The sequence below is a fragment of the Rhinoraja longicauda genome, chromosome 30 (genome assembly GCF_053455715.1).
Source record: "Rhinoraja longicauda isolate Sanriku21f chromosome 30, sRhiLon1.1, whole genome shotgun sequence".
In the NCBI taxonomy this organism is placed as follows: domain Eukaryota; kingdom Metazoa; phylum Chordata; class Chondrichthyes; order Rajiformes; family Arhynchobatidae; genus Rhinoraja; species Rhinoraja longicauda.
This window is the reverse complement of record NC_135982.1, coordinates 21,549,887-21,576,089: the sequence shown is the minus strand read 5'-3', so window position 1 is coordinate 21,576,089 and position 26,203 is coordinate 21,549,887. Positions and strand designations below refer to the sequence as shown.

General features: G+C 42.3%; 1 protein-coding gene across 4 annotated transcripts in view; it reads left to right on the top strand.

Moving 5' to 3' along the window:
* The first annotated feature begins 7,651 nt into the window (after positions 1-7,651).
* The window catches only part of pank4 (pantothenate kinase 4 (inactive)), a 45,233-nt gene continuing 26,681 nt past the window's right edge, over positions 7,652-26,203 (top strand). For 2 of the 4 annotated variants that reach the window (XM_078424994.1, XM_078424997.1), the window contains exons 1-10: positions 7,652-7,793; positions 9,534-9,616; positions 13,814-14,022; positions 17,547-17,730; positions 18,963-19,055; positions 19,916-20,069; positions 20,421-20,602; positions 20,831-20,912; positions 21,598-21,698; positions 24,801-24,956. In XM_078424994.1, the coding sequence (XP_078281120.1) occupies positions 7,652-7,793; positions 9,534-9,616; positions 13,814-14,022; positions 17,547-17,730; positions 18,963-19,055; positions 19,916-20,069; positions 20,421-20,602; positions 20,831-20,912; positions 21,598-21,698; positions 24,801-24,956 (1,386 nt within the window). The remainder of the gene's footprint in view (positions 7,794-9,533; positions 9,617-13,813; positions 14,023-17,546; positions 17,731-18,962; positions 19,056-19,915; positions 20,070-20,420; positions 20,603-20,830; positions 20,913-21,597; positions 21,699-24,800; positions 24,957-26,203) is intronic. The other 2 variants (XM_078424995.1, XM_078424996.1) reach the window with 2 other exon arrangements.

The window sequence follows — 26,203 nt, the reverse complement described above, 5'->3', positions numbered from 1 at the left end:
TCTGGAACGTGGAGGTGTCTGTTCTCAGCCAGATCCATCCGCTTCGCAGGTCTTGGTCTGTAGGTTGGACGTTAGGACCTTCACTGCTGTTCTGGGCACTGTGGCCTTTAACTGTTACTAGAGACACTGCCTGCGATTTTACTTTAACCGGTGCGCCCCATGCTCCGGCCATGTTCTCCTTGGGAATCGCAGTCTTGGCTGTCACTCGGTCTCCAGGTACACTGCACATTGGTGTCACTGTTAATTGTTCCCAATATTGCATCAAAGATACTCGAGTGGTTAAACTGCCGGGTGGGATGCTTTTTTTCTCCCACCCATGGTTACGTGGTCTACCCATTTAGTAAATAAGGAACAGGATGCTGACTGATGTTTTTGTAATCTTTCTGGATCTGGGAGAGTAGGTGGGGAAATGGTCATTCTGGTTTGGAGGAAGTCCAAAACAAAGACATAACCGTAACCGTAGAACTTCATCAGTTGGAGTGCGCTCCTGGCCTCCCATCTACATGAAGAAGGGTCTCGACCCGAAACGTCACCTATTCCTTCCCTCCAGAGATGCTGCCTGTCCCGCTGAATGAATCCAGCTTTTGTGTCTATCTCCCATCTACCTCATTGGCGACCTTTAAACCTTTTTTTGGTTGGATTGTATTGCAATTCAGTGTTTTATCTTTGCACTAAATGTGGTCCCCTTTATCCTTCACCTCCACCTGCGCACTGTTGGAGGGCTTATACATTTTATTCATGTATCGTGTTTTCTTTGACCGAATAGCACGCAAACAACAGATTTTCTCTGTACCTCGGTACACGTGACAATAATAAATTAAACTAAACGTAAAAGTCGGTCACTCGCAATAAGACACATCAACACCACCTACACAGCGCAGAGGAAATTGAATTATCTCCTCCATGTTGAGTCTGTGCTCTATGCTATATAGTTGGGGGGAGCGTCCGCTCAACAGGAGAAAGGAAATGATGAATTTAATATTATGTTGTAAGGCTTTAAAGGGTATACAACGGAGGGTGGTAAATGGGGCTTTGCTTGAGATCCGCCACGGTCGGCATGAATAGCCGGAATAGTGAGATATCCTCTCATGTCCACACTCATTCCATGCGAATGCCAAATGCGACCACGTCCTACTTGTCGATTCGTTCCTATCATAAACAACACAACAACAAAAATGAAGCGAGAAATTGGTGGTGCTGAGTGTGTGCGGGTGTCGGGGCGGTCGGGGCTGGCGGCCAGTGAGTGTCATGGTAGGGATCCTATTCAACGCTCATTTCTCGCTCTGTGGTAAATTCAAATCCATTTCATGCTCCACTCTCAAAGCCAGCGCCGCGCTAATCATCTCCATGTCCCGACACAATCACAATTTTCTGCTCAGAAATCTCACAGCGGTCTCCAGCTCTCTCCGGCCTTCCCACTTTACACCAACAGCAGTTCCATCCATTACACCGTGAACAAGCGATGACTCTTCTTTGAAGAGATGCAACAGTTTGTCAGACTACCGCTAACTTTGTCAGCGCCGTAGGTGGCTGCTACTTGTATACATTGTGAATACAAGCAAAGAATTTCACTGTGCCTAGTCACATGTGACAATAAAGTATTCCTATTCCTATTCTAAGCGAACTTCGGACTCCATAAGCCTCTGTTTTTGCCAACCTGCCTTGGGTTCCCTGACCTTGCTGTGTGGGGACTGTCTACTATCAAGAGCGCACGTTGCTCCACAGAGCTACTGAAACTCTGTCTGTGTACATTTCCCAATCAGTTAGTTTGGAGACTTCTCATTCTGAAAATTGTGACTTTGTACTAAGAGTCTGAACAATGATTCCGACCCGAAACACGTCACCCACCCTTCTTCCCCAGAGATGCTGCCTGACCCGCTGAGTTACTCCAGCACGGTGTCTATTTTTGTACAAATTAGATGGCCAAGGGGGGACAAATCCGAGAACTTTTATTTCGGATGAAGTGACACTGATTTATCAGACATACACACTCACTCACACTCACTCATTTACACTTTCACTCACGCTCACTCACACTCACCCACACTCACACACTCACCCACACTCCCTCACTCGCACTCACCCACACTCACCCACACTCACTCACTCACACGGACACAGACACATATATACCTGTAGTATAACCACAGGGAATGTTTTCTACAGCGCGTAAAACTCTAATTTCATCTGAAAGGAGCAATTTGCTGATCCGGAGCGAATCGGCGGGGCCCCGTTGCCCATATTAAATGTGATCCAGTTCCCTGACAACGGCCTCCAGCGCGGACGGCGCCTCGCAGCGAGGAAAAACGCAGCAACGTCTCCGTGCCATTGAGCTCCCACAGCCCCCAACCCTGCGGCCACGGGGAGGGACAAGTCCCCACCCGGACCGCGCAATCAACGCGGCGGCATCTCGCCACCGATCCACTGGGTACCGCGAGGAAAGTGGCGAGTGGGGAACGGGAGCGGGTTTGGGGGCTGTTTGACAATAGACAATAGGTGCAGGAGGAGGCCATGCGGCCCTTCGAGCCAGCACCGCCATTCAATGTGATCATGGCTCATCATTCTCAACCAGTACCCCGTTCCTGCCCTCTCCCCATACCCCCTGACTCCGCTATCCTTAAGAGCTCTATCCAGCTCTCTCTTGAATGCATTCGGAGAATTGGCCTCCACTGCCTTCTGAGGCAGAGAATTCCACAGATTCACAACTCTCTGACTGAAAAAGTTTTTCCTCATCTCAGTTCTAAATGGCCTACCTCTTATTCTTAAACTGTGGCCCCTTGTTCTGGACTCCCCCAACATTGGGAACATGTTTCCTGCCTCTAACGTGTCCAACCCCTTAATAATCTTATACGTTTCGATAAGATCTCCTCTCATCCTTCTAAATTCCAGTGTATACAAGCCTAGTCGCTCCAGTCTTTCAACATGTGATAGTCCCGCCATTCCGGTAATTAACCTATTTTTGCATGCGTTAGGCCTTTGACACAAAAGTGGAGACCAAACACAAGCTCGATGGACTCTCCCGGAGCTTGTTTAAGTCACTCGGAGGTTGATGAGAGGCGTAAAGGGTGGGTCGGGTTGTGAATGGGCGAGGAAGCCCCAACGAGCCTCATTAACATCACACTGGGTGCGGGCACAGAGTGAAAGGGGCTGCAAAGAGGCAGTAGCGAGGTTGTAGCCGGCCCGGCATAGTCCACACCCACTGCTGGAGGTGACAAAAGCAGTCTCTCGGTCCTCGCCCGGCACTCTGTCATTGGCGTGGTTTTAATCTTCACCAAATAGCAGCTGGGGAAAATTAAACGCAGTTCTTGAAGAATCTTTACAATGTAGCTGAAACGCTCTTCCCCTTCACCGTTCCAATGATTTACAATTAAAGGAAGGTTTTAAAAATACTATAATTAACACAATTTGTGGACAGATGAAGAGGCCGGATTCTAATCTTGTTAATCCCAAATAAATTGCAGTGTTGTTCAGAGACAGGTCTCTTTCAATGACTACCGCCTTTTACAATGCATCAATTGCAGCATGATACTTCGTGAGCCATTAATTCCTATTTAATTACAGGCTGGAAATCGACATTATTCCCCCCGAGTTTGTGTGAAGCAATTTCCTGTCTGAATTTGTAATGGCCTCAGGAGATTCCCACCTCTGTCAAACGGCTTGTCGTTGGATTGGTTATACCTCATGGGGCATGAATCCCAAATAAAATGTCATGCCTTCGCTGTGGTTTCCTCACACTCGAATCAGGACCTCAGTGGAGTGAAGGATCAGACCATTCAACCAGTGTTCTAGCACCAAATCAATCTGCTGTCTCCCCCTCACCTCCTCCTCGCCCACAGCCCCTTCACTATCTCACACCTTGTCGCATTGTCTATCTGATTCCATAGCTAGATCTTCCCGGAATTACTTTAAGATCAGTGCAAAGTGACAAAGTATTTCAAAGTACTTCGCAAAACTAATAGAACTTTTGCAAAGGAATAGGTTAGGTTTTGGGTCGAGATCCTTCATCAGTCTCGTTCCGAAGAGACTGTCTCGATCCGAAAAGTCACCTATTCATTTTCGCCAGAGATGCTCTCTGACCCGCTGAGTCACTCCATTTTTGTGTGTCTTTCTTCGGTTTAAACCAGCATCTGCAGTTCCTTCCAACGCAGAGCTCTTGCAAAGGTTGGCTTTGTGCAAGAGTAACATTCAAATGAGTCAGGTGTGGGGCTTACATCAAGAACGATTATCTTAGTTTATGCAGCATCTTTCATTTAGGAAAATGCTCCAAATTGCATCACAAATCAGCAGTCTGAAGAAGGGTCTCGACCCGAAACGTCACCCATTCCTTCTCTCCAGAGATGCTGCTTGTCCCGCTGCGTTACTCCAGCTTTTTGTGCCTATCTTCACAAATCCATAATCAGACTGACAGAGGGGCTGAACTATAATAAGATATGAAGCGGGATAATTAGATTTTACATCACTCGTTTGATGAAAGCAACATGTTCCAAAGTGCTTTGTCAACCACATTGATATGTAACGGTTGCAGCAATGTTCCAGGAAATAAACGAGCGCAGCATTTGTTGTTGGCAATAACTGAGAGTTGGTTTAGATGCTGGTTTACACCGAAGAACTGAGAGTAGGTGTTGGCCAAGGCATTGAGAGAACAGCCCTGCAGTTCCTCAGAATGTTTCATGACCCTGTATGTGCACTGGAGGCAGCAGACTGACTACACATAAGATTAATGGCTCAGCTGAAAGATTGAGAGGCAGGTCTGAAAAAACCCCAGATATGAATATAAAGACCTGGAGATTGTTAGGGAGGAAATGTTTGAGTTTATGGCCCAGAAAACAGAAGAAACTAATGACGTGGAAAAGAAAGCGAAGAACATGCAAGAAGCCAGGTTTGGAGATAGTACTTGTCAGTATTGTTCACACGTTTGCTTTGTTATCCTCATATCCCCATTTAATTTAACTCCTCTTTCTGTACTCTTATGAACTTTCTGTAGTATTAATCTGTCAAAACCTCACACAAGCTTCAGCTTTTACCTTGTCACCCAGGGGGTTTACATTTGACCATCCCACCCTTTCTCTTTTAGGATCAAGCTTACTATGAACCACTTGAATCTCCATCTTAAATACTTTCCAGTGTTCTGTGACTGACCTTCAAGATGATATTTCCAGTTCGCTTTTGCTAAATTATTTCCCTTCGTGGTAAAATCGGCCCCATCCAGTTGTGAGCCTTTATTCCTATGTTACCCTTGTCCTTTTCCATAGTGTTCTAAAAACAAGTGGAATTGTGATCACTACCACACAAGTCCTCCCATTGATCTCCTTCCACATGCCCAGTTTCATTCCATGGCACTGAATCCAAAATTCCCCACCTTCTTTCGTTGGGTTTACACACCAGCTAAAAAACGATTCTTCCGAATGCAGTTTAGTAATTCTGTACACTCTGTATCTTTTCACACTGACTGCAGTTTTTGCATTACCTTCCAAACTCTCTAATAGAGTCATAGAGTGATACAGTGTGGAAACAGGCCTTTCGGCCCAACTTGCCCACACCGGTTAACAATGTCTCAGCTACACTAGTCCCACTTGCCTGCCTTGGTCCATATCCATCCAAACCTGTCCTATCAATGCACCTGTCTAACTGTTTCTTAAACGATGGGATAGTCCCTGCCTCAACTACCTCCTCTGGCAGCCTGTTCCATGCACTCACACCCTTTGTGTGAAAAGGTTACCCCTCGGATTCCTATTAAATCTTCACCTTGAACCTATGTCCTCTTGTCCTTGATTCCCCTACTCTGGTCAAGAAACTTTGTGCATTTACCCAATCTTTTCCTCTCATAATTTTGAGCACCACGAAAAGATCACCCCTCATCCTGAATCATATGTCTGAAGAAGGGTCTCGACCCGAAATGTCACACGTTCCTTCTCTCCAGAGATGCTGCCTGACCTGCTGAGTTACTCCAGCATTTTGTGATACCTTGTGACCCCTCATCCTCCAGCGCTCCAAGGAATGGAGACTCAGCCTACTCAACCTCTCCCTACAGCTCACACCCTCTCGTCCTGGCAACATCCTCGTAAATCTTTTCTGAACCCTTTCAAGCTTGTTCTCCCATTTTCAGTTCTACCTTTTTCCTGCCTGTGTTCACACTTGGGGTATAATCGTCACTGTGTGGTTTGCAATTTTATCCTTGAATTGTGAATCTGGTTGGTTTCCTTGAACATGCTTCAAATCAGTGCACACAAGAACTTCACTTTCCACAGCATCAGGGTAGATGCAGGAAAACAGGGTAGATGCAGGAAAAATGTTCCCGATGTTGGGGGAGTCCAGAACAATCACCGTTTAAGAATAAGGGGTAGGCCATTTAGGACGGAGATGAAGAAAATGTTTTTCACCCAGAGAGTTGTGAATCTGTGGAATTCTCTGCCACAGAAGGAAGTGAAGGCCAATTCACTGGATGTTTTCAAAAGAGAGTTAGATTTAGCTCTTCGGGCAGAGGGAATCAAGGGATATGAGGAAAAAGCCGGAACGGGGTACTGATTTTGAATGATCAGCCATGATCATATAGAATTGCGGTGCTGGCTCGAAGGGACGAATGGCCTACTCCTGCACCTATTTTCTATGTTTCTTTCCTGTTCTAGGTGGTTTCACCCCACTTTCATGTTCTGGATGATTTCCTTGAATATGCTTCAAACCAGTGCACACGGGAACTCAGTTTCATGTTTTCGGTTCTATGTTCAACTGATTAATGTGGGGTGGGGAAGGAGCATGATTGAATATCGCAACATTTCTAACGATAGGTCTTTCTCGTGAAATGCTTTCACAAGAATAGGTTTATGTTCCAAATTCTTTGCCTGTTTGTGAAGCAGCAAAAATGGAACAACCTGCAAAAATACACGTCTCCTAGAGTACATACCTTAGTTTAGAGGTTCCGCGCGGAAACAGGCCCTTCGGCCCACCGAGTCCGCACCGACCAGCGATCTCCACACATTAACACAAGCACACACACACTAGGGACAATTTACACTTATGCCAGGTATACAAACCGGAGCCAATTAACCTACAAACCCGCGCGTTTTTGGAGTGTGGGAGGAAACCGAAGATTTCCTCACCGTCAGGTAATAATCTCCGTACAGACAGCACCCGTCGTCAGGATCGACCCCGGGTCTCTGGCGCTGCAAACGCTGTCAGGCAGCAACTCTACCGTTGCGCCACCTTGCAACCCCCTTTTTATTTGAATTAGATGTCTATTTCTCTTTGCAACACATTTCAACCATGCTTATAGTTAAAGCAAGAGGATCTCCAAGGAAGTGGATCAGGTAGAGAGGCACAAAATGCTGGAGTAACTCAGCGGGACAGGCAGCATCTCTGGAGAGAAGGAATGGGTGATGATGTTTCTGGTAGAGACCCTTCTTCAGACTTTACAACGTCTGGCCTTGTTTGCAATCTGGCAGGGAATCGGAAGATGGACACAGAGCATATATATATAGATATGCACACATTGAACTTTTTTCTCGTTTATTATCTCTGCAGTCCTCCCCATGCTCTTGACTCGAAACTGGTTGGAGAATGAAAGGGGGAGGGGGAGAAGACACCAGCGTCAGGGGAACGTTGCGTACGTGCTACGCAAGGGTCACGCACGACGTCGGGTGCTGTGGAAACGGCAATGGCGGCGGACTGCACGAAAGCGTCCGCGGGCGTCCGGACGGCGCGCTCGGCGCGGGACAGCCTGGACAAAAGCATCACCCTGCCGCCCGACGAGATATTCCGCAACCTGGAGAACGCCAAGAGCTTCGCCATCGACATAGGTCAGGGGTGGGGGGGGCGGCTGGAGCGGTTGTGTGCAGAGGTGTAGCGGCGGCGGCGGCCTGGGGATGGGGGCGACGGGGAGATGGAAGGGCTGGGCCGCCAAGCGCACGCGCGGTCCGCCGCGCTGCCCTCTGGTACTTGTCGTTCATTCCGGACCCGCCGCTGGTTTGATGCCGATGTCCAGGGAGCTGGGGAAAACTACAACTCCCATAACACCGCGCTCACCCCTCAGCAATACATAAACAAGTGCAACTTGTGGATTAAATGCAAGCAGCCAGTCCGGAACACGTATGTGTTGGACTTTTTATTACACAGCATTGCAGCACAGGAATTCGATGTCAGTAAGAATATGATGCCAAACTAAACTAATCCATTCTGATTGCACGTGATGCGCATCCCTCCATTACCTATATTATCAGTCCGAAGGGTCTCCACCCGAAACGTCACCCATTCATTTTCTCCAGAGATGCTGCCTGTCTCCTGAGTTACTCCAACAGTTTGTGTCTACCCTCCATTACCTACATATCCATGCGTCTATGTAAAAGCATCTTAAAGTTGCTATTATACCAATCCCCATTGCCCTTCAGTTGCCGTAACTATCTTCCTGCAAACCAGCAGTGTGAATATTGATTTCTCTAACTTCAAATAACCCTTGCTTCCCCTCTCGCCGTCCCTCCCCCACCCTAGTCAATGTACGAGTTTCACAGTCCTGCAGAGTTTCACTGTTTGTGGCACTCGTTATCACCTTCTCCGCAGCTAACAATGGACTATTGTGGGTTCCACCTTTCCTTGATCATAGTTGCTGGCTATAATTTGACATTTTGCAAACCTTTCATTCATTTGTTCTATGTACCTTTTCATATCTCTCATTTCCCTCTCTCCTGACAGCCTGAAAAAGGGTCATGACCTGAAATGTCACCTATTCATTTTCTCCAGAAATGCTGCCTGACCCACTGAGTCACTCCAGCTTTTTGTTTTTATCATCGGTATAAACCAGCATCTGCAGTTCCTTCCTTCACATTTTTTGTGCAAATGACTCCAGCCATTGGATTGCGTAGGAAAGAACTACAGATGCTGGTTTATACCGAAGATAGACACAAAAAGTTGGAGTAACTCGGGCAGGTCAGGCAGCATTTCCAGAGAAAAGGAATAGGTGATGTTTACTTATTTTTTGAAGCCCATTGACTTACGTCCTACAAGGTTTCTTGGTACGATACTCTGTTGCACACTGCCTCGGTATCAGGTGCAGCAGCTCTTTTGCTTTTGGAATTTTATATCTTTATTTACGTTGCTGATATTTGAGGGTGTTTAGGCAGTTAGCCAAATTTGATTCCTCCTGTTTTTTATGGATGTGATATACAATACTTAACTTAACTTAACAGTACAGCTTGACTAGAGATTAGGTCCAAAGTGCATATCTATATCTTTAGTCCTGGAACAGAGATGTTGTCTCCTACCATGTTCTTCGCTGTATCTGGTTATCAGTCATTTCTTAATGCCCAATGGAATAAATCAAATTAGTTTAAAACTGGTTTCTGTGATGTTGGGGATCTCCGCTGAGGTAGATCATCGACTTTGATTGCATGTAGTTGCATTCTCCAGCCTGATATAATTGTACCCTCACTATCTATCTTATGGACAGTATGTCAGGTTGGTGTGACAACTGTGCATTATAGAGGTATTTGACTTTTGTTGCCATGTCTGAGCTACAGAATTAGCAGCATGTTTTTTGTTAACAGGTGGCTCATTGACAAAGCTGGCCTACTACTCAACGGTGCAGCACAAAGTCGCCAAAGTGCGATCATTCGATCATTATGGCAGAGTAAGTATGTGAAGAGTCTACAAATTCCCTGGGGCCATTATCAGCCTAAAATTATTATTGCTGTAATTGAGGGCCTGAACGTCTTATCTTTCCAGCCAAGTCATCTCCTATTTACTCCCTTGTCCTGCCCCATCTTTATCAAAAATATACTTTTACCTGTAATTCTGGTATTTCACCATGGGCATTTTGTTGTTAACTCCACAGTGTGTCTGGTGTCTTACTGAATGGTCAGGCTCTCAATTTGACAAAATATGTCGATTCTTGTGGTACATTTGGAAAGAAGGGAAGTAGGTATATCATCCCTCAAGTATACTTATCTCCTAGATTAATTTAATGGCTGAATTTGGTGATACGAATCTACTGATATTGTGGTTGGGTGATCAGTGGGCTAGGTGGAAGGTGTGGTAGTTTTAATACGGATTCCTGAAATAATTTGCAAATGTATATTAGTTTCAATAAAGAATGTTGTTTCAGTGGAATGCGATTGACCAAAAATGATCAGCAGCCAAAAATAGCGGATGCTATGATGAGTGATGTACAAATGTTTGCTCTTTCAGGGAACGTTTGGGGCGTTTTAAAGGAAGATAGAAGAAAACATTATAACCATTTTGTGGATCACGGAGATGGGGGCTGGGCAACAGTTGAAGGAATGGGGAGTTCTTGAATAGTTGTGTGGCTGGAGGAAGTTGTGGTAATGGGAAAGTGTGCTCATGGGGAGATTAGAAGAAGGGGAAGAGTATTTTAAAATAGATATGTAGATGTTTAAAGAATTATTTGAGGCATGAGGCGGGAGCTGGCCAAAATTGATTGGAAGGAGGCCCTAGCAGGGAAGACGGTAGAACAGCAATGGCAGGTATTCCTGGGAATAATGCCGAGGTTGCAGGATCAATTTATTCCAAAGAGGTGGAAAGACTCTAAGGGGAGTAAGAGACACCTGTGGCTGACAAGGGAAGTCAGGGACAGCATAAAAATTAAGGAGAGGAAGTATAACCTAGCAAAGAAGAGTGGGAAGACAGAGGATTGGGACTCTTTTAAAGAGCAACAAAAGTTAACTAAAAAGGCAATACGGGGAGAAAAGATGAGGTACGAGGGTAAACTAGCCAATAATATAAAGGAGGATAGCAAAAGTTTTTTTTAGGTACGTGAAGAGGAAAAAAATAGTCAAGGCAAATGTGGGTCCCTTGAAGACAGAAGCAGGGGAATTTATTATGGGGAACAAAGAAATGGCAGACGAGTTAAACCGTTACTTTGGATCTGTCTTCACTGAGGAAGATACACACAATCTCCCAAATGTTCTAGGGGCCGGAGAACCTAGGGTGATGGAGGAACTGAAGGAAATCCACATTAGGCAGGAAATGGTTTTGGGTAGACTGATGGGACTGAAGGCTGATAAATCCCCAGGGCCTGATGGTCTGCATCCCAGAGTACTTAAGGAGGTGGCTCTAGAAATAGTGGAAGCATTGGAGATCATTTTTCAATGTTCTATAGATTCAGGATCAGTTCCTGTGGATTGGAGGATAGCAAATGTTATCCCACTTTTTAAGAAAGGAGGGAGAGAGAAAACGGGTAATTATAGACCAGTTAGTCTGACATCAGTGGTGGGGAAGATGCTGGAGTCAATTATAAAAGACGAAATTGCTGAGCATTTGGATAGCAGTAACGGGATCATTCCGAGTCAGCATGGATTTACGAAGGGGAAATCATGCTTGACAAATCTACTGGAATTTTTTGAGGATGTAACTAGGAAAATTGACAAGGGAGAGTCAGTGGATGTGGTGTACCTCGACTTTCAGAAAGCCTTCGACAAGGTCCCACATAGGAGATTAGTGGGCAAAATTAGGGCACATGGTATTGGGGGTAGGGTACTGACATGGATAGAAAATTGGTTGACAGACAGAAAGCAAAGAGTGGGGATAAATGGGTCCCTTTCGGAATGGCAGGCAGTGACCAGTGGGGTACCGCAAGGTTCGGTGCTGGGACCCCAGCTATTTACGATATACATTAATGACTTAGACGAAGGGATTAAAAGTACCATTAGCAAATTTGCAGATGATACTAAGTTGGGGGGTAGTGTGAATTGTGAGGAAGATGCAATAAGGCTGCAGGGTGACTTGGACAGGTTGTGTGAGTGGGCGGATACATGGCAGATGCAGTTTAATGTAGATAAGTGTGAGGTTATTCACTTTGGAAGTAAGAATAGAAAGGCAGATTATTATCTGAATGGTGTCAAGTTAGGAGGAGGGGGAGTTCAACGAGATCTGGGTGTCCTAGTGCATCAGTCAATGAAAGGAAGCATGCAGGTACAGCAGGCAGTGAAGAAAGCCAATGGAATGTTGGCCTTCGTAACAAGAGGAGTTGAGTATAGGAGCAAAGAGGTCCTTCTACAGTTGTACCGGGCCCTGGTGAGACCGCACCTGGAGTACTGTGTGCAGTTTTGGTCTCCAAATTTGAGGAAGGATATTCTTGCTATGGAGGGCGTGCAGCGTAGGTTCACTAGGTTAATTCCCGGAATGGCGGGACTGTCGTATGTTGAAAGGCTGGAGCGATTGGGCTTGTATACACTGGAATTTAGAAGGATGAGGGGGGATCTTATTGAAACATATAAGATAATTAGGGGATTGGACACATTAGAGGCAGATAACATGTTCCCAATGTTGGGGGAGTCCAGAACAAGGGGCCACAGTTTAAGAATAAGGGGTAAGCCATTTAGAACGGAGATGAGGAAGAACTTTTTCAGTCAGAGGGTGGTGAAGGTGTGGAATTCTCTGCCTCAGAAGGCAGTGGAGGCCAGTTCGTTGGATGCTTTCAAGAGAGAGCTGGATAGAGCTCTTAAGGATAGCGGAGTAAGGGGGTATGGGGAGAAGGCAGGAACGGGGTACTGATTGAGAGTGATCAGCCATGATCGCATTAAATGGCGGTGCTGGCTCGAAGGGCTGAATGGCCTACTCCTGCACCTATTGTCTATTGTCTATTGTAGGCCTGTAATAATGGGACGTGAGAGTTGAGTGAGGATTTGAACTTTTGTAAGAGCTTAAAATGGAAAAAGAGATTTACCGGGAGAACGTCGGAATCTGAAAATATAGAGCAAGTGATGAACACTGATGGAGTCGTATTTAATGATCTCTGATGGAGAAGGATTTTTTTTAAATCTAGGCAATAATTGGGTGATTAACATAGAAAATAGATGTAGGAGTAGGCCATTCGGCCCTTACGAGATCACGGCTGATCATCCAAAATCAGTACCCCGTTCCGGCTTTTTTCCCCATATCACTTGATTCCCTTAGGGCTAAGAGCTAAATCTAACTCCCTCTTGAAAACATCCAGTGAATTGGCCTCCACTGCCTTCTGTGGCAGAGAATTCCACAGATTCACAACTCTCTGTGTGAAAAAGTTTTTCCTCATCTCTGTCCTAAATGGCCTACTCCTTATTCTTAAACTGTGACCCCTGGTTCTGGTTTGTATTTAATCTAATTTTGCAACAATAACTTGCCACGGGATTGATGATCATGCAAAACACTGAAGATGTTTCAGTGTCCAGATGGACGAAGTGTCTGATGGCTGCAACAATAGAGTTTGAGAATGGTCTGTACACTGGGACCCCTGTAGAAAGTGTACTTGTATCTTGAAGGGGAAGAAGTCCTGGGCAATAAGATACTCATGAGTTGATGGAAAACATAAGCACAGTAATTTTTAAAAGGTTCTCTGGTGATGGAACGTTCTGTTAATATAATGATGAATACTTCCTAAAACTAATTGCACCTGCACAATCTGAAATTGGCTGATGAGCATAAACCATAATGTATAAATAATTCTGAAAACTTTGATTGAAATTAATTTTTCATTGGGCCAAACCTTCATGTCTCAATGTCTAAAGTAAGAATGTCATCCAGTTTAGTCCATCAAGTCTGGGCAACTTATGCTTTTGTTTCTTCCTATTTGAATTTTCTGTTGCTTAATATTTGTAGAGGTTTGTTCTTAATATTGTTCTCATTATTCAATTATTTGAAGTCAGGACATTAAACCATACTTATCAATTTCTTTCAGAAGACTGATTACAAAATGCCTGAGGTTCCATTGGGGGCCACTACATTGAATTTCTATGCTGTCAAATTTCACAGTGACATACCTCTCCTAAAACATTATCGATGTTTACATTCCATGTTTCGGATCATGACCGTGTGTTTGTGTTTTCCCAAGGGTCATGATGACGAGCCGTTGTATGAGGTCTCAGTTCAGGAAGAGATCACTGCCAGACTTCATTTTGTTAAATTTGAAAATGCTTATATAGAAACGTGTTTGGACTTCATCAAAGCCCATCTGGTCAACACCGAGACTAAAATAATTAAAGCTACGGGAGGCGGTGCTCACAAGTTCAAGAACCTGATTGAGAAGAAACTAGGACTGAAGTAAGTGAAAGCTTCAAAGCTAGTGATAATCAATGGTGACGACACCAAGTCACACTGATGAGTCGTGCAATGCACAACTAATTATTTCATTTATTTTGGGTACAGGTGGGGAAGCATGATTTACTCCATGAAATCCAAGGGTGGTTGTTAGTATTGTCAACTGACAATTCTTGATTTGTTGTGGATTGACTAAGAAATAGGTTTCTGCTATGAAGAATGGCGGATATCTGAGGACTGAGTGTAAAAAGATGGGTTAAAATAAATCCATTGAATAAAACATGAAATATAGAAAAATCCCTTGCAAGGGAAAGCAAGAATATCTTGTTGTATTTTCATTTTGCAATAAAAGGAGGACTAGAAATACTCAAGAGGTTAGGCACCATCTGTGGAGAGAGAAACAGCTAATGTTTCAGTTTGATGACCGTTCATCAGAACTGGAAGAAAAATAGAAATTAAATAGTTTTAAGATTCATGGGAAGAAGTTCTGTAATAGAGTGGAGATCTGGAGCAACAAAAATAATGAACTGCTGAACATTCCAACTTGGTAAATTAGTTTACAAAATATACACGAGGTGCTGGAGTAACTCAGTAGGTTATGCAGCTTCTCTGGATGACATGGATAGGTGACATTTCGGGTCCCAGACCAGTTGCTGCTGCATCTGAAGGCTGTGTCCTTGATCTTCACTCTCTGTCACCACTGGCATATAACAAAACTGGGTCACATTTCCTCTGTTTCACATTTGATCTTAAGGAACACTAAATAATGGAGTTATCGAGAGCAATGGTAGTCTAATTGAAGTGTCATTGTGAATGCATCCAATGTTTGCTGAGCAGCAAATTTAAAATAAACATTTGAATGTTTCCATTGCCTAGCAAGGTACAAATAGAGTTTATGTATCATGTAATCTGCTCCTGTGGCATAAATTCTGTACAGCTTCGCTCAACAGGTTTTTGCAGTTCCTATCCCAAGTGAACCATCTTCCAGTTGATTACACTTAACTCGATCAATGTATTCTTTTCCCTCCAATATGTCTCCAATCTTCCCCTAAAATTGCTAATGCTATTTGCTTCAGCTCCGTTCGAGAGAAGGAAATGTTACAATCTAACTTGGTAAATTAGTGAACCTACATTCCTTAAAATATTTATTTATACCTCCTCTAAGTTTTGTATTCCACACAAATGGAATTCTTTTCTGTTTACTGGATCAAATCTTAAAACAAAACTTTTTTTTTGGTCATTTTATAGTGTTTTCAGCCTGAAAGGAAAATGCAAGCAAAGTTTGGGAATGGATTTTATAAGTTATGAGGAATATTGTACTGCAGATGCTGGTGTATGTAATCAGAAAACTCCCTGAAGCAGTGTAAAGTATTTTGTTTATATGGGTGTGGTAATAATTGGAATGCCTAATTAAACATGGTGGTTAACCTTTGGATGAACTACAGGCCTGGCCTGGCCTGGCAGAGCATCACCGGGGAAGACACCCAGCAACTGGTGATGTCCATGAATCGCAGACTTCAAGCAGTCATTGCATGCAAAGGATATGCAACAAAATACTAAACATGACTACGTTTATTTACATGACATTCCTGTGTCCCAAACATTATGGTGCCCTGAAATGGGGGGACTATGTGTAAACACTGCTGTAATTTTTACACGGTGAAACCAAAATGTATAAAAATGGCCTTTATTAAAATCTGACAATGTGCACTTTAACCACATGTTATTTTTTTCTATTACAAATCTCAAATTGTGGAGTACAGAGGCAAATAAATAAATGATGGGTCTTTGTTCCAAACATTATGGAGGGCGCTGTAGGTCATTCATCCTGTGCATTAATCAGTGATTAGCAACAGCATTAGCCAAAAATATGGCCTTGATGTTCCCATTGATTATTAATACTGAAAATTGAAGAGACAGTGCAGGGTTCAGAAAGGTGGGGAGGTAAATCTGGGAGATGTCAGATACAAAAGACGTACAGGTATGTAGGTTAATTGGCTGGGAAAATGTAAAAATTGTCCCTAGTGGGTGTAGGATAGTGTTAATGTACGGGGATCACTGGGCGGCACGGACTTGGAGGGCCGAAAAGGCCTGTTTCCGGCTGTATATATATGATATGATATGATATGATGATACAGTGACCTGGGCATGTATTGCAGCTGGTTAATACTTTCTGGTTTATATTATGACCAAGTAAAGACACAAAGTGTAACTCAGCGGGTCAAGCAGCATCCCGGGAGAACATGGATCGGTGATGTTTCGGGTTGCGACCCTTCTTCAGACTGATGCTTCCTGACCCATTGATTTACTCCAGCACTTTGTCTTTTTTTGTTTTTTAAACCTGCATCTGCAGCTCCTTGTTTCTACTTTATTTTATGACCCTTTTCTTGTATCTGGTTGAACTGCCAGCTTTTTATTGTTAATTAAATGTTGTTAACTATTGCTATGGAGGAAAATGCTATTTTGTGCATATTGGGAATTTGAATTCTAGTTTCAGTTTTTTTAAATATGCAGCTATTATGAATAAAACTAGGTTACTGAATAAAAAAAAACTTTTTATCGATGTACTTGGATGTAACGATCATACTGAAATTTTACTGCCTTTATTTTATACAGAGAATAATAATTCGATCTTGTGCTGTTTGAATAGTGATTGAATGTTATGTTCCTGTAACCTACCTGTTCGACTAAATGTTGTGCTTTTGGGAGATGATGTGTGGGAGACATAACAATATTGAATGTCACTGAAATAAGCAGTTCAGCTCCCATTCAATGAAATGCCTTGTGCATATCTTTATTCCAATTATGTGCCTTAGCTGACAAAGTTTTGTTATTTCAGATTTAAAAGTTATTAATCAACTACTTTTGTGAGTGTTTTTTTAATACACCACCCTATTAATAACCCCTTACCAGTGGGAGTGAGTTTCTCTCTGACCTGGCAATTCCATTCAAAATCTTCAGTTGCTTCTTTCTTTCACCTTTGGTATTCCTGGGAACAGAGGGCAAATTTGGCATATCTGCTGTTATACCTCTGCAATCCTTAGTAATATTTTGGTTAATTTGTACTGCTGCGTCAGTCAGACCAGACCAGACCATACATGGTACTCCTGAATGTATTTAATATACACATCAATAGCAGGAGGAAGCAAACATGGAAATGTTAGGAGAGTTGAAGTAAATACTGGTCAAAAGGTAAAGGATTTAGTGAGAATTTTAAAGGCAGGAACTTACCTCGTGTTTCAGCTAATGATAGATACATGCCATGTGGGTTGGAAATCACATTTGGTTTATTTTGCATGATTTAGTCTGTTTTCAGGAGAATACAAGAGAGCATGCTGTTCTGCTGTTGCCATGCTCTTCATACACTGGAGCTCTGCACAATTTCAGTTTTAATTCATTTTAACTTGATTCTCTTGTTAGAACAGAATTCAGGTTAGATTCTTATAATTTCAGTCTGTTGCTTCAGTCAATATAATGATTTGTGTCACAGCTTTCTGTCTGAGGCTGACCTTTCAATTTCTTTGCAGAGTGGGTAAGGAAGATGAAATGACTTGCTTAATTAAAGGTTGCAACTTTGTTCTGCGAAATATTCCACATGAGGCTTTTGTGTATGTAAAGCATGCAGACCCTGAATTCCGATTTCAGACAACACACCCAGACATCTTTCCCTACCTGCTGGTCAACATTGGGTCAGGGGTATCTATTGTCCGGGTAAGTAGGACCTATCTACCGAAGCCCTGTCAATGATCGACAATAATACAGTGTGGCTGTGTTCTGCTCTTAGCTGTTTTAGAAAATTGAGAGGATTGTTTCACTAAATTATCTCTCAAAAGTAAGGGATATCTATATATTCAGCTACACATTGTGTTTCAATGTCTTATTGCTATGCGTTGACTCCTTAGCTTTTCAAAGACAGCATTTTGAATTGATCCAGAAGCTTGTTTACAATCTTTCAAAATTCATCAATTTGTCAAAGTATTGTTTTATTTGCAGCTTTGAAGTTATTTGCCCTAGCAATCAATTTTTTAAAATATGCTGACTTGCATCATGAGTGCCAAACTTAAACTGAAGTGGGGTTTGACCTAACAGACTCTGAATGGGAAGCTAATATTGGTTGTCAGATGTTTTGATTGTATTTTTCACAGAACATCTGCTGGTGTAGTAGCTAGAACGGGTTGTCTTATGAAGAAACTTTGAACAGACTAGATCTGTATGGATTTGAAAAGGTGAGAGGGAAATGGATACGTTCTTAAGTCGTCTTTGTAGGGTGGAGAGGATATTTCAGTTTGTGTGAGAATTGAAAACTCGCAGTTTAAAAGTAAGGCATTGTCCTTTTAAGACAGTGAATCTTTGGAACCCTCTATCTTAAAGGGTACTCGACTCAGCACCTTTTTTTAACCTGTTCATTGACACCCCTGAGTATACTCGTGTCATGGCCAATAGTGGAAAAAAAAACTTGGCAGTGAGCAGGTTAAGGCCAAAGTTACCAGATAAGCAAGGGGTGATCAGTTACCAAGGGTAGACAGGAATACAATGTCGAGCCTACGACCATCAAAGTACTGGAGGATCTCAGGTCAAACAGCATTGGAGGAGGGAAATGGACGGACACCATTTCGGGTTGGGGCCCTTCAGACTGCCCTTTATCTACCTGACCCTTTATACTGCCTGACCTGCTGAGTTCTTCCAGCACTTTGTTTTTGCTTGAGATTTCAGTACCCGCAGTCCCTAGTGTCTCTGAGGTTACAACCAGACCTGCTGTGAAGCAGAGGAGCAGGATTGCCAGCCAGAGTGGCCTATTCCTGCACTTAATCTAGATGTTTGAATACATGTTGATGTGTTTAAGAGAGATGCATGCACACAACTCCTCCTTGAAAATGAGGCATCATTAAATGCTAATTAACACATTTTCTCTTATTTTGTTGTGATTCTTCTTGTCTATGCAGGTGGAATCTGAAGACCAATTTGAGCGAATAGGAGGAAGTTCAATAGGAGGTGGCACATTTTGGGGACTTGGAGCTTTGCTGACAAAAACAAAGGTATTAATTATTGTTCTATCTCTTGTTCTTATATGCCTAACCGTAGCCAGAGGTCTAGGCTTGAAGCAGTCTTTGATTCTGTTTTAAAGTGGAGAACTTCAAGGATTGGCATGACAGACCTCTGCCCAAATGAGGTTTTAAACAAAATAAAATGACATGCATTTATGGAGCATATTTCATCATTTCAAAACTTCCAAAGTATCGTACACCTTTGAAGTGTAGCCAATTGTATTATAATGTGTAGTAGATGATTTGGCCACAGCAAGTTTAATCGATTATATTGATTGAGGGAGAAATATTGGTTCTGCACAAAGGGAAACATTCTTGTTTCTTTTTAAAAGTGCTATGAAATTTTAGATGCATCTAAAAGGATGGATGGGGCCTTGTTTATGTTACTCAAAAGGCAGCACCTCTAACAGTGCAGCGGCCCCTTCCTAATTGCTCATATGTGTGTCAATGTAGATATTGTGCATATCTTTCTGAAGCAGTACCTGAGAACATGACGTTCTGCTTTGGAGAATGGCTCGCCCCTACAATTATGGCTGACACCTTTAATCAGTTTTAAGAGTTCTTCACAACAATATATGGATGGCAGGTGCACCATTCTGTTGAAGTTTCCAGTTAAAATGCCGTCTTGTTCCCCAAAGTACTTGCTCAGGGAAATCTTGTGCTTTTTCGTGTGTTGTTCATCGTGAAATAATATTATCGTTGAGCTCCATTAACTAAATTAATAAAATAATTAGTCACAATTCTGCATTTTCAATTAAAAACAATTTCATGAAGTTTGCCTTTCTGTGCCCTAATCAGCCAAGATTGACTTTTATTAGTTTATATGGTTGACATTCATTTTTTCTTTCCAGCGCTTTGATGAATTGTTACAACTTGCATCAAGAGGGCAGCATAATAATGTAGACATGTTAGTTCGTGACATTTACGGAGGGGCATATGAATCCTTTGGCTTGACTGGGGACCTTATAGCTAGTAGCTTTGGAAAGTCTGCAACTACAGATAAAGGTAGGTGCAACTTGGTAGATATTTGGGTGTTGGCTTGTTGTTTGGGGGAAGGATGCCGCAACGCCTTAAAGTCTAATTGCACTCATTTCACCTCCATCTTTTTATTTTTGTTTTTGAATTTTTGACTGTTTTATTTTAAATTGTGGACTGCCAGATTTAATGTTTAGCACTTGGTGTATGACGAAGTTTCAGATGTTCATCTGCATTCTTTTCCTCCATAGTAGTTATTAAGAAAGGTGATGTTTGAGATTTGTGGTGCTTTGCAAAAAACATTAACATCGCATCCACGTGCAACCCGTTTACTTCCCCTAACCTTACAGAGCATTCAATCTGTTGTTTTTCTGTGTGCAGAATTCACTAAAGAGGACATGGCCAAAAGTTTACTTCACATGATCAGCAATGACATAGGCCAACTGGCTTGCCTGTATGCCAAACTGCATAACCTTAGCAGAGTTTACTTTGGTGGCTTTTTTATCCGAGGACATCCTGTTACCATGCACACAATTACCTACAGTATCAACTACTTCACAAAGGTACCAATCGTGGCGAATGTTGTGGGTGGGGGCACGTGGCAATGGTTGGGAAGTGGGGATCATGCGAGCTGCTTGTTGCAAGTAATCTCAACAGTCATTCAGCTAAATTGTTTAACATTTAACTTCTCCCATCAATTCAACCGTATTCATTTCTTTACATATGTGAAATTCAGTGGAATTACACATCTCTCGTTGTTTATCGCTGGTTTTATCTTATTTGGTGGTTAGGGTGAAGTCCAGGCACTCTTTCTGAGACATGAAGGATATCTTGGTGCCATCGGCGCCTTCCTGAAGGGAGCGGAAGAGGACAGTAAGCACTTGTTTCAATGTAATTCAGTTATGGTTAAAATTTGCATTGTGGGTCCAGTTCTAAGTGAAAGTAAATGTTTCACTCATTTGATTCTGATCTGTCTCTCATTTAGATCACTTCCAATCTGCATCTTAATGTTATAGATTCAAAGTGAAAAATTATCTTAAAAATCTGTCGTCTAAGAATTTTTTCTTAGAAACTTAGAAATCGCGGCAATTTTTGGGAGCAAGAGCTCCAAATTTCCATGATCCTTAATGTGAAGAAGTATTTCCTGATTTCCCCACTGAGTGGACTAGCTCTGATTTAGTTATGGCTCTTTACCAACGGGAACAGTATCTCTCCATCAATGCACATTAACTTCTGTGTTCATCTTAGATTCTCTGTGCTCCTAATTGTTATTTAAAGAATGTACACTATCATAATGCAGGCTATCCACACAATGTAGACCTAATGTAAAGTCGATCAACTTGATTCATTGGAGTAGAATACTTGCAGCTTGTCCAAATTATGGCATTCATGGTAATTGCTCTCCATGGTAGAATTTGTGTAGGGTTTCTGGGTGTGCATTGATTTTTGGTAAATCTATTCCATTTTAGTAATGTTTACTTTTTCACTGCTATCAAAACTGTAGCCCTTCCATGGCCATCTCATCTTATTACTTTTTACCCTATCTTTTACCTTTCAGATCCTAATCAGTATAGTTGGGGGGAGAACTATGCTGGCAGTTCAGGTTTAATGAGCAGATCTCCTGATGTACATCCAATGCAGCGGACACGAAGTGGAACGGTATGCCGCTCGAATGAGAATTGTGTTTTGTTTTTGCACCAAGAGTTGTATAAAATCTGTTCTGTTGAAACTGTTGACAGCAGTCAATATGGTGGGTAAAATACTCCCACATTCATCAGTAAATCTTCTCTCAGAATAGTGAGTAGCAAGCAGGCTTGCAGATACCAAGTAGTTGTTACAATACATTTTTGTCTAGGATAGCACAGATTAAATTTAGGTTTTTTCAAATGTTGTATAATGTAATTTGTTCCAAATGATTTGCTCAAAAGTCCTTAATTAGGCTTTTTGGTTTTGCAGATTCATATGTGCTATTTGTAGATTACATGTTCCACCAGGGCAGGATTGAGGCTGACAATGGCAAAATTTTGCAACAGTATCCTCCACAGTAGGGGCTACATTTGAAGTGAGAATGCACTTTGGAAATAAAAAGCTTTTTATTGAGTTAATTCACGCACTGAATCTCTTGCGTCAAAAAAAATGCTTTCATTTCATGAAAGGCATGGATAAAGAGACCTTTGCTTGAAATCTCCATGCATCATTTTCGCATTTTTGAGAGGATTTCATCCGAGAGGATTTCCAAACAGACCCTTGCTTGTTTTATTTTTGTTTTTTGTTTACATCATTTTTATAAATTGCAATTTTATTGATGCAGCAATGTCAATGTGGAGAAGGGGATTGTGAGTTTAGACAGTACTTTTTGTAGAAGGTTTCTGGGTATCTTTGTCGCATCACTGGACTGACACCAGTGCTGCCAGTTGGAGATTTGCAAAGGCATAAAATTATTTACTGAAGGAAATGTTTGGCTACTTCATGCAAAAGGAATGTGTAATACAGTCTCGAATGTCTCTGAGACTGTATTATACAGCAGAATTTTTGCATTAAATTACACTACAACTAGCTACAATATTTAAGATTTATTAGCTCATTTTCAATCTACATGCGAGTAGAATTTCAGCTGTCAGTTTAAGCATTCTTCAGCAGAGCCAGCCTGCATAGTATAGTCATAATCTGTTTACGGCTTGAAATGATTTAAAAAAAAATCCACCCTCTTGTATCCACCCTCTCCCTATAAGTCTGATTAGGATTTCTGGAGAGTTGGTGAAAGACATCCAACTGTTGTTCGTTGGGGAATGCAGGGTATGTGGTTTCGTTATCTCACTCATTTTGCACATTTACGTTCTAACGTGCATCTTTCATTCCTTTCTGGTCTCTTCCATCTTCTGTTAATCCTCCTGCAGTTTTCAGTAAGTGATCCTCTTTATTTTGCCACTCCCCCAGCTTTGCTTTATTGTATTAGCTCCCCTGTGTAACTCTTGTCCCTTTGAGAGAAGGAATGAAAAGTAGTAATCAGCAGTTTAATCAGCATTGAAGGTGAATAGGTTGATTAGCCATGTCTTTAGTTGCAGTCATAATTTGTCTCTGCAGTGTTGTGAGGAGTCTATTATTGTTGATTGAAGGTACAGCTACTGTTTGCAAATTCCTTGGAGGGAATTGCTGGATGGCATGCTCAATCTGCTGATCTGTGCTTGTTCAAACTTGAAATGCAATACTGGTGCTTTATAAGCCCATCTGTTTTATTTCCTTGCATGTCCTATGGTCTTTCCAACTTGTCAATTGAAAATATACTTAATCCACCTGCAAATGGATAGTGAGATTGAAAGTGGTACACTGCGTCTTGGTGATAAATAGCAAGGATTCAAAGTGTTTGCAACCTTTATACAGTTTAAATGCCTCCAGTAGCTGATTGCTAAATAGAACATGTAGCTGTGCTATTGATTTAAAAAAAAATGTTCTTAAACTGAGAGCTGAGAGGCCTGTATTTAAAGCTTTAATTACATAATCAAACTGTACACTGATAAAGCAGATTCGGCCCTTTTAAAGAGTTATCCAACGAGCCCCACTCCCTTGTATTTTCCCCATTGGCAGTAGATTTTTACATTGCTTCTAAGTAAGCATCACCCTTTCAGGAATGTTTGCATTCTCCTTTCAGGGTCAGAACAGCTTGTGTAAACATTTGTCTGTGACATTTAGTTTTCCAATCTTTCAGCACAGAAACTAATTCTTAACTGCTCCTTTAACTTTTCTTTTTACAAGAAGATTGTCTAAAATTTCTCTTGACTAAACACGCAGTCCCGCCTAGATGTCACTCCCAAACATTTCCTCTGCATTCTCTGAGGATTTGGGTGCCGGGAACCTGGTGCGAATCCTTGCTCACCACTGTGTTTCCTCCAGCAATGAATTGACCCTTGACTTGGTGCGAGCTGCTGGTGATGCTTGTGTTTGGTGGCCAGGAGTAAGCAGTGAGGCCACCTGCTGCTAGGTTGTAGGGTTCAAGGCTGCAGGCTGGCTAGCATGGTGAGTGTGAGCCATTGGTGAGACCTAACAACTCATGTGCCTGGATCCTGTGGTCTCCTCCTGTCTGGTTGTTCAGCTCTATGCACCTACAGATTTCTGTATGGTAGCAAGCGCAATGGCAGTACCTTTGAGAAAGCTCTGCAGCCAAATAACAAAGAGGGAAATCCAGTGGGCAGGATGTCTGTCAACACATGCATCAGTCTTAACTTAACCTGGTGACCAGGGTAAGCCCTAAGCCCTACACGTCCACACTCAGTGACCATGTCACATGCTCTGGTTTGCCTATCATGCACTCTGCTGGAGGCTCTGGTTTGCTGCAGGCTCCTCGCCCCACCGTCTTTCAGCAATACATCCTTCCACATATAATGCTACATTGACCTCTTTCAACGCTGATTTTCCGTAGTGCTCGTTCCTAGTAGCACATTGTGCGCTAAGTGAGGTGCTGGTGGCGTAGCTTTTATTTATGTTTTTTCTACATTATGACCAGTTTTTGGCGTTTATAGAACTAGAAGTAGAATTAATTCTGTTTTCCTGCCTTTTGTGGCTACAATGCTTTGAAGCCTAGCTTAATTTTAGCACATTATTGCCGGTGTGAAATGGAAGCGCTAATTATTGTCGACACAACCAGATAGAATTTATGTGCGTGTGACTATACATTCATAATTTTGAGAGTGCATACATGCTTAGTGGGAAATTAAAAGTAAGTGTTTCTTTGGACAGTAAATTCAAGGTTTGGTTCATTGGCAGTTTGACATGTTGGAGATGGACCGTCTGGATCGGCAGCTGGTGAATCTTCCCCTCCTACACGATGCATCATCGTATGTCCCAGATACCGTTGACCTCACTGAAGATGCCATGGCAAGGGAATATTGGTTGAGCTGCTTCGAAGATGCTTTAGATGGTGTAAGTTTATATATACGTAGAATTGCTTGTAATCTATAGTGCCAGAACAGGCCTTTTGATGCAACTGGTCTCTGCTGGCCTCTTTTTTCCCTTGTGGGGTTATCAAATCTCCTCCTAAATACATCTGTGATATTCACCTTGGCCTCCAGGAGTTGCTGCTGCCGTGATAGAAACACGCTACTTCATCATCTTAGGATGAAGCAGACAATATTGAAGGGTATCGACCTGAAATGTCACTTATTCCTTTTCTCCAGAGATGCTGTCTGACCCACTGAGTTACTCCAGCTTCTTGTGTCTATCTTTGGTTTAAACCAGCATCTGCAGTTCCTTCCTTTACAATATTGTTTGCAAGTTTTATTGGGCAATTAAGTCTCTCTCTCTCCCCCCCATCCTTTTCCAACTGCTGGCCATCTTCTCAATATCTTGTTTAACTGAACATTCAGTGTGTGCAAGCAGAGAAAATAATCCAATCTAGCAGTTCCATGAAAGTAGAATGATTCTCTATGAAGTTGCACACATGGCTTTTCCATGAATATTTCCTGAGTAATGATCAGAGAAGGAAAGCCCAGCTTTTGTCTTTTCTTCTTTAACAAAGCTAAAAGTGCAAATTCTCAGTAATAGCACTGACTAAAATCAGACAGATCTGGAATTGAACAAGATGTATCTTGTTTTATGGTACCTTTTATGCTCTAAACCAGGAGAAATTAAATTTACAGATTTTAAGCCCAATGATCAGTGAATCTGAATACATAGCTTAGTATTGACAAATATTCCTCTGCGTTGCACTGTCACTCTGACATTCAGCATTGAGTTAATGCTGCACAATTTTTACTGTGCTAACCCTCTACGCAATGTGTGTCTGCTCAGTTTGCTCTAAGTTGCACGTGCAGGAGCTTTGGACTGAGCTGGAAATTTGCTCGTCTCAGCCGCATTGGTTTACCATGTAACAGAAAAGAGGATGGAGGCACATTCCCCTCTCTGAGCAGTGCTGTGGGGCTTAGTCACCATGACAGGGCACTTTGAGAATGTCCTTAAAAAGACAGAGAATTGTATTCAGTTCTGGATGTCACACTTAAGTGTAAAGGCATGGAAGGAATTTGGAGTTTGAAGGAATTTCTTAAAATTATTCCAAACAAGGAGACATCATTTTTCTGGTTAGAATTTGGTTCTCCATGAACTAGAGGGGCCTTGCTCTATTTAGAATCCTGAACAATAGGGAAAACTGTTCCCATTGATGGAAATAATCG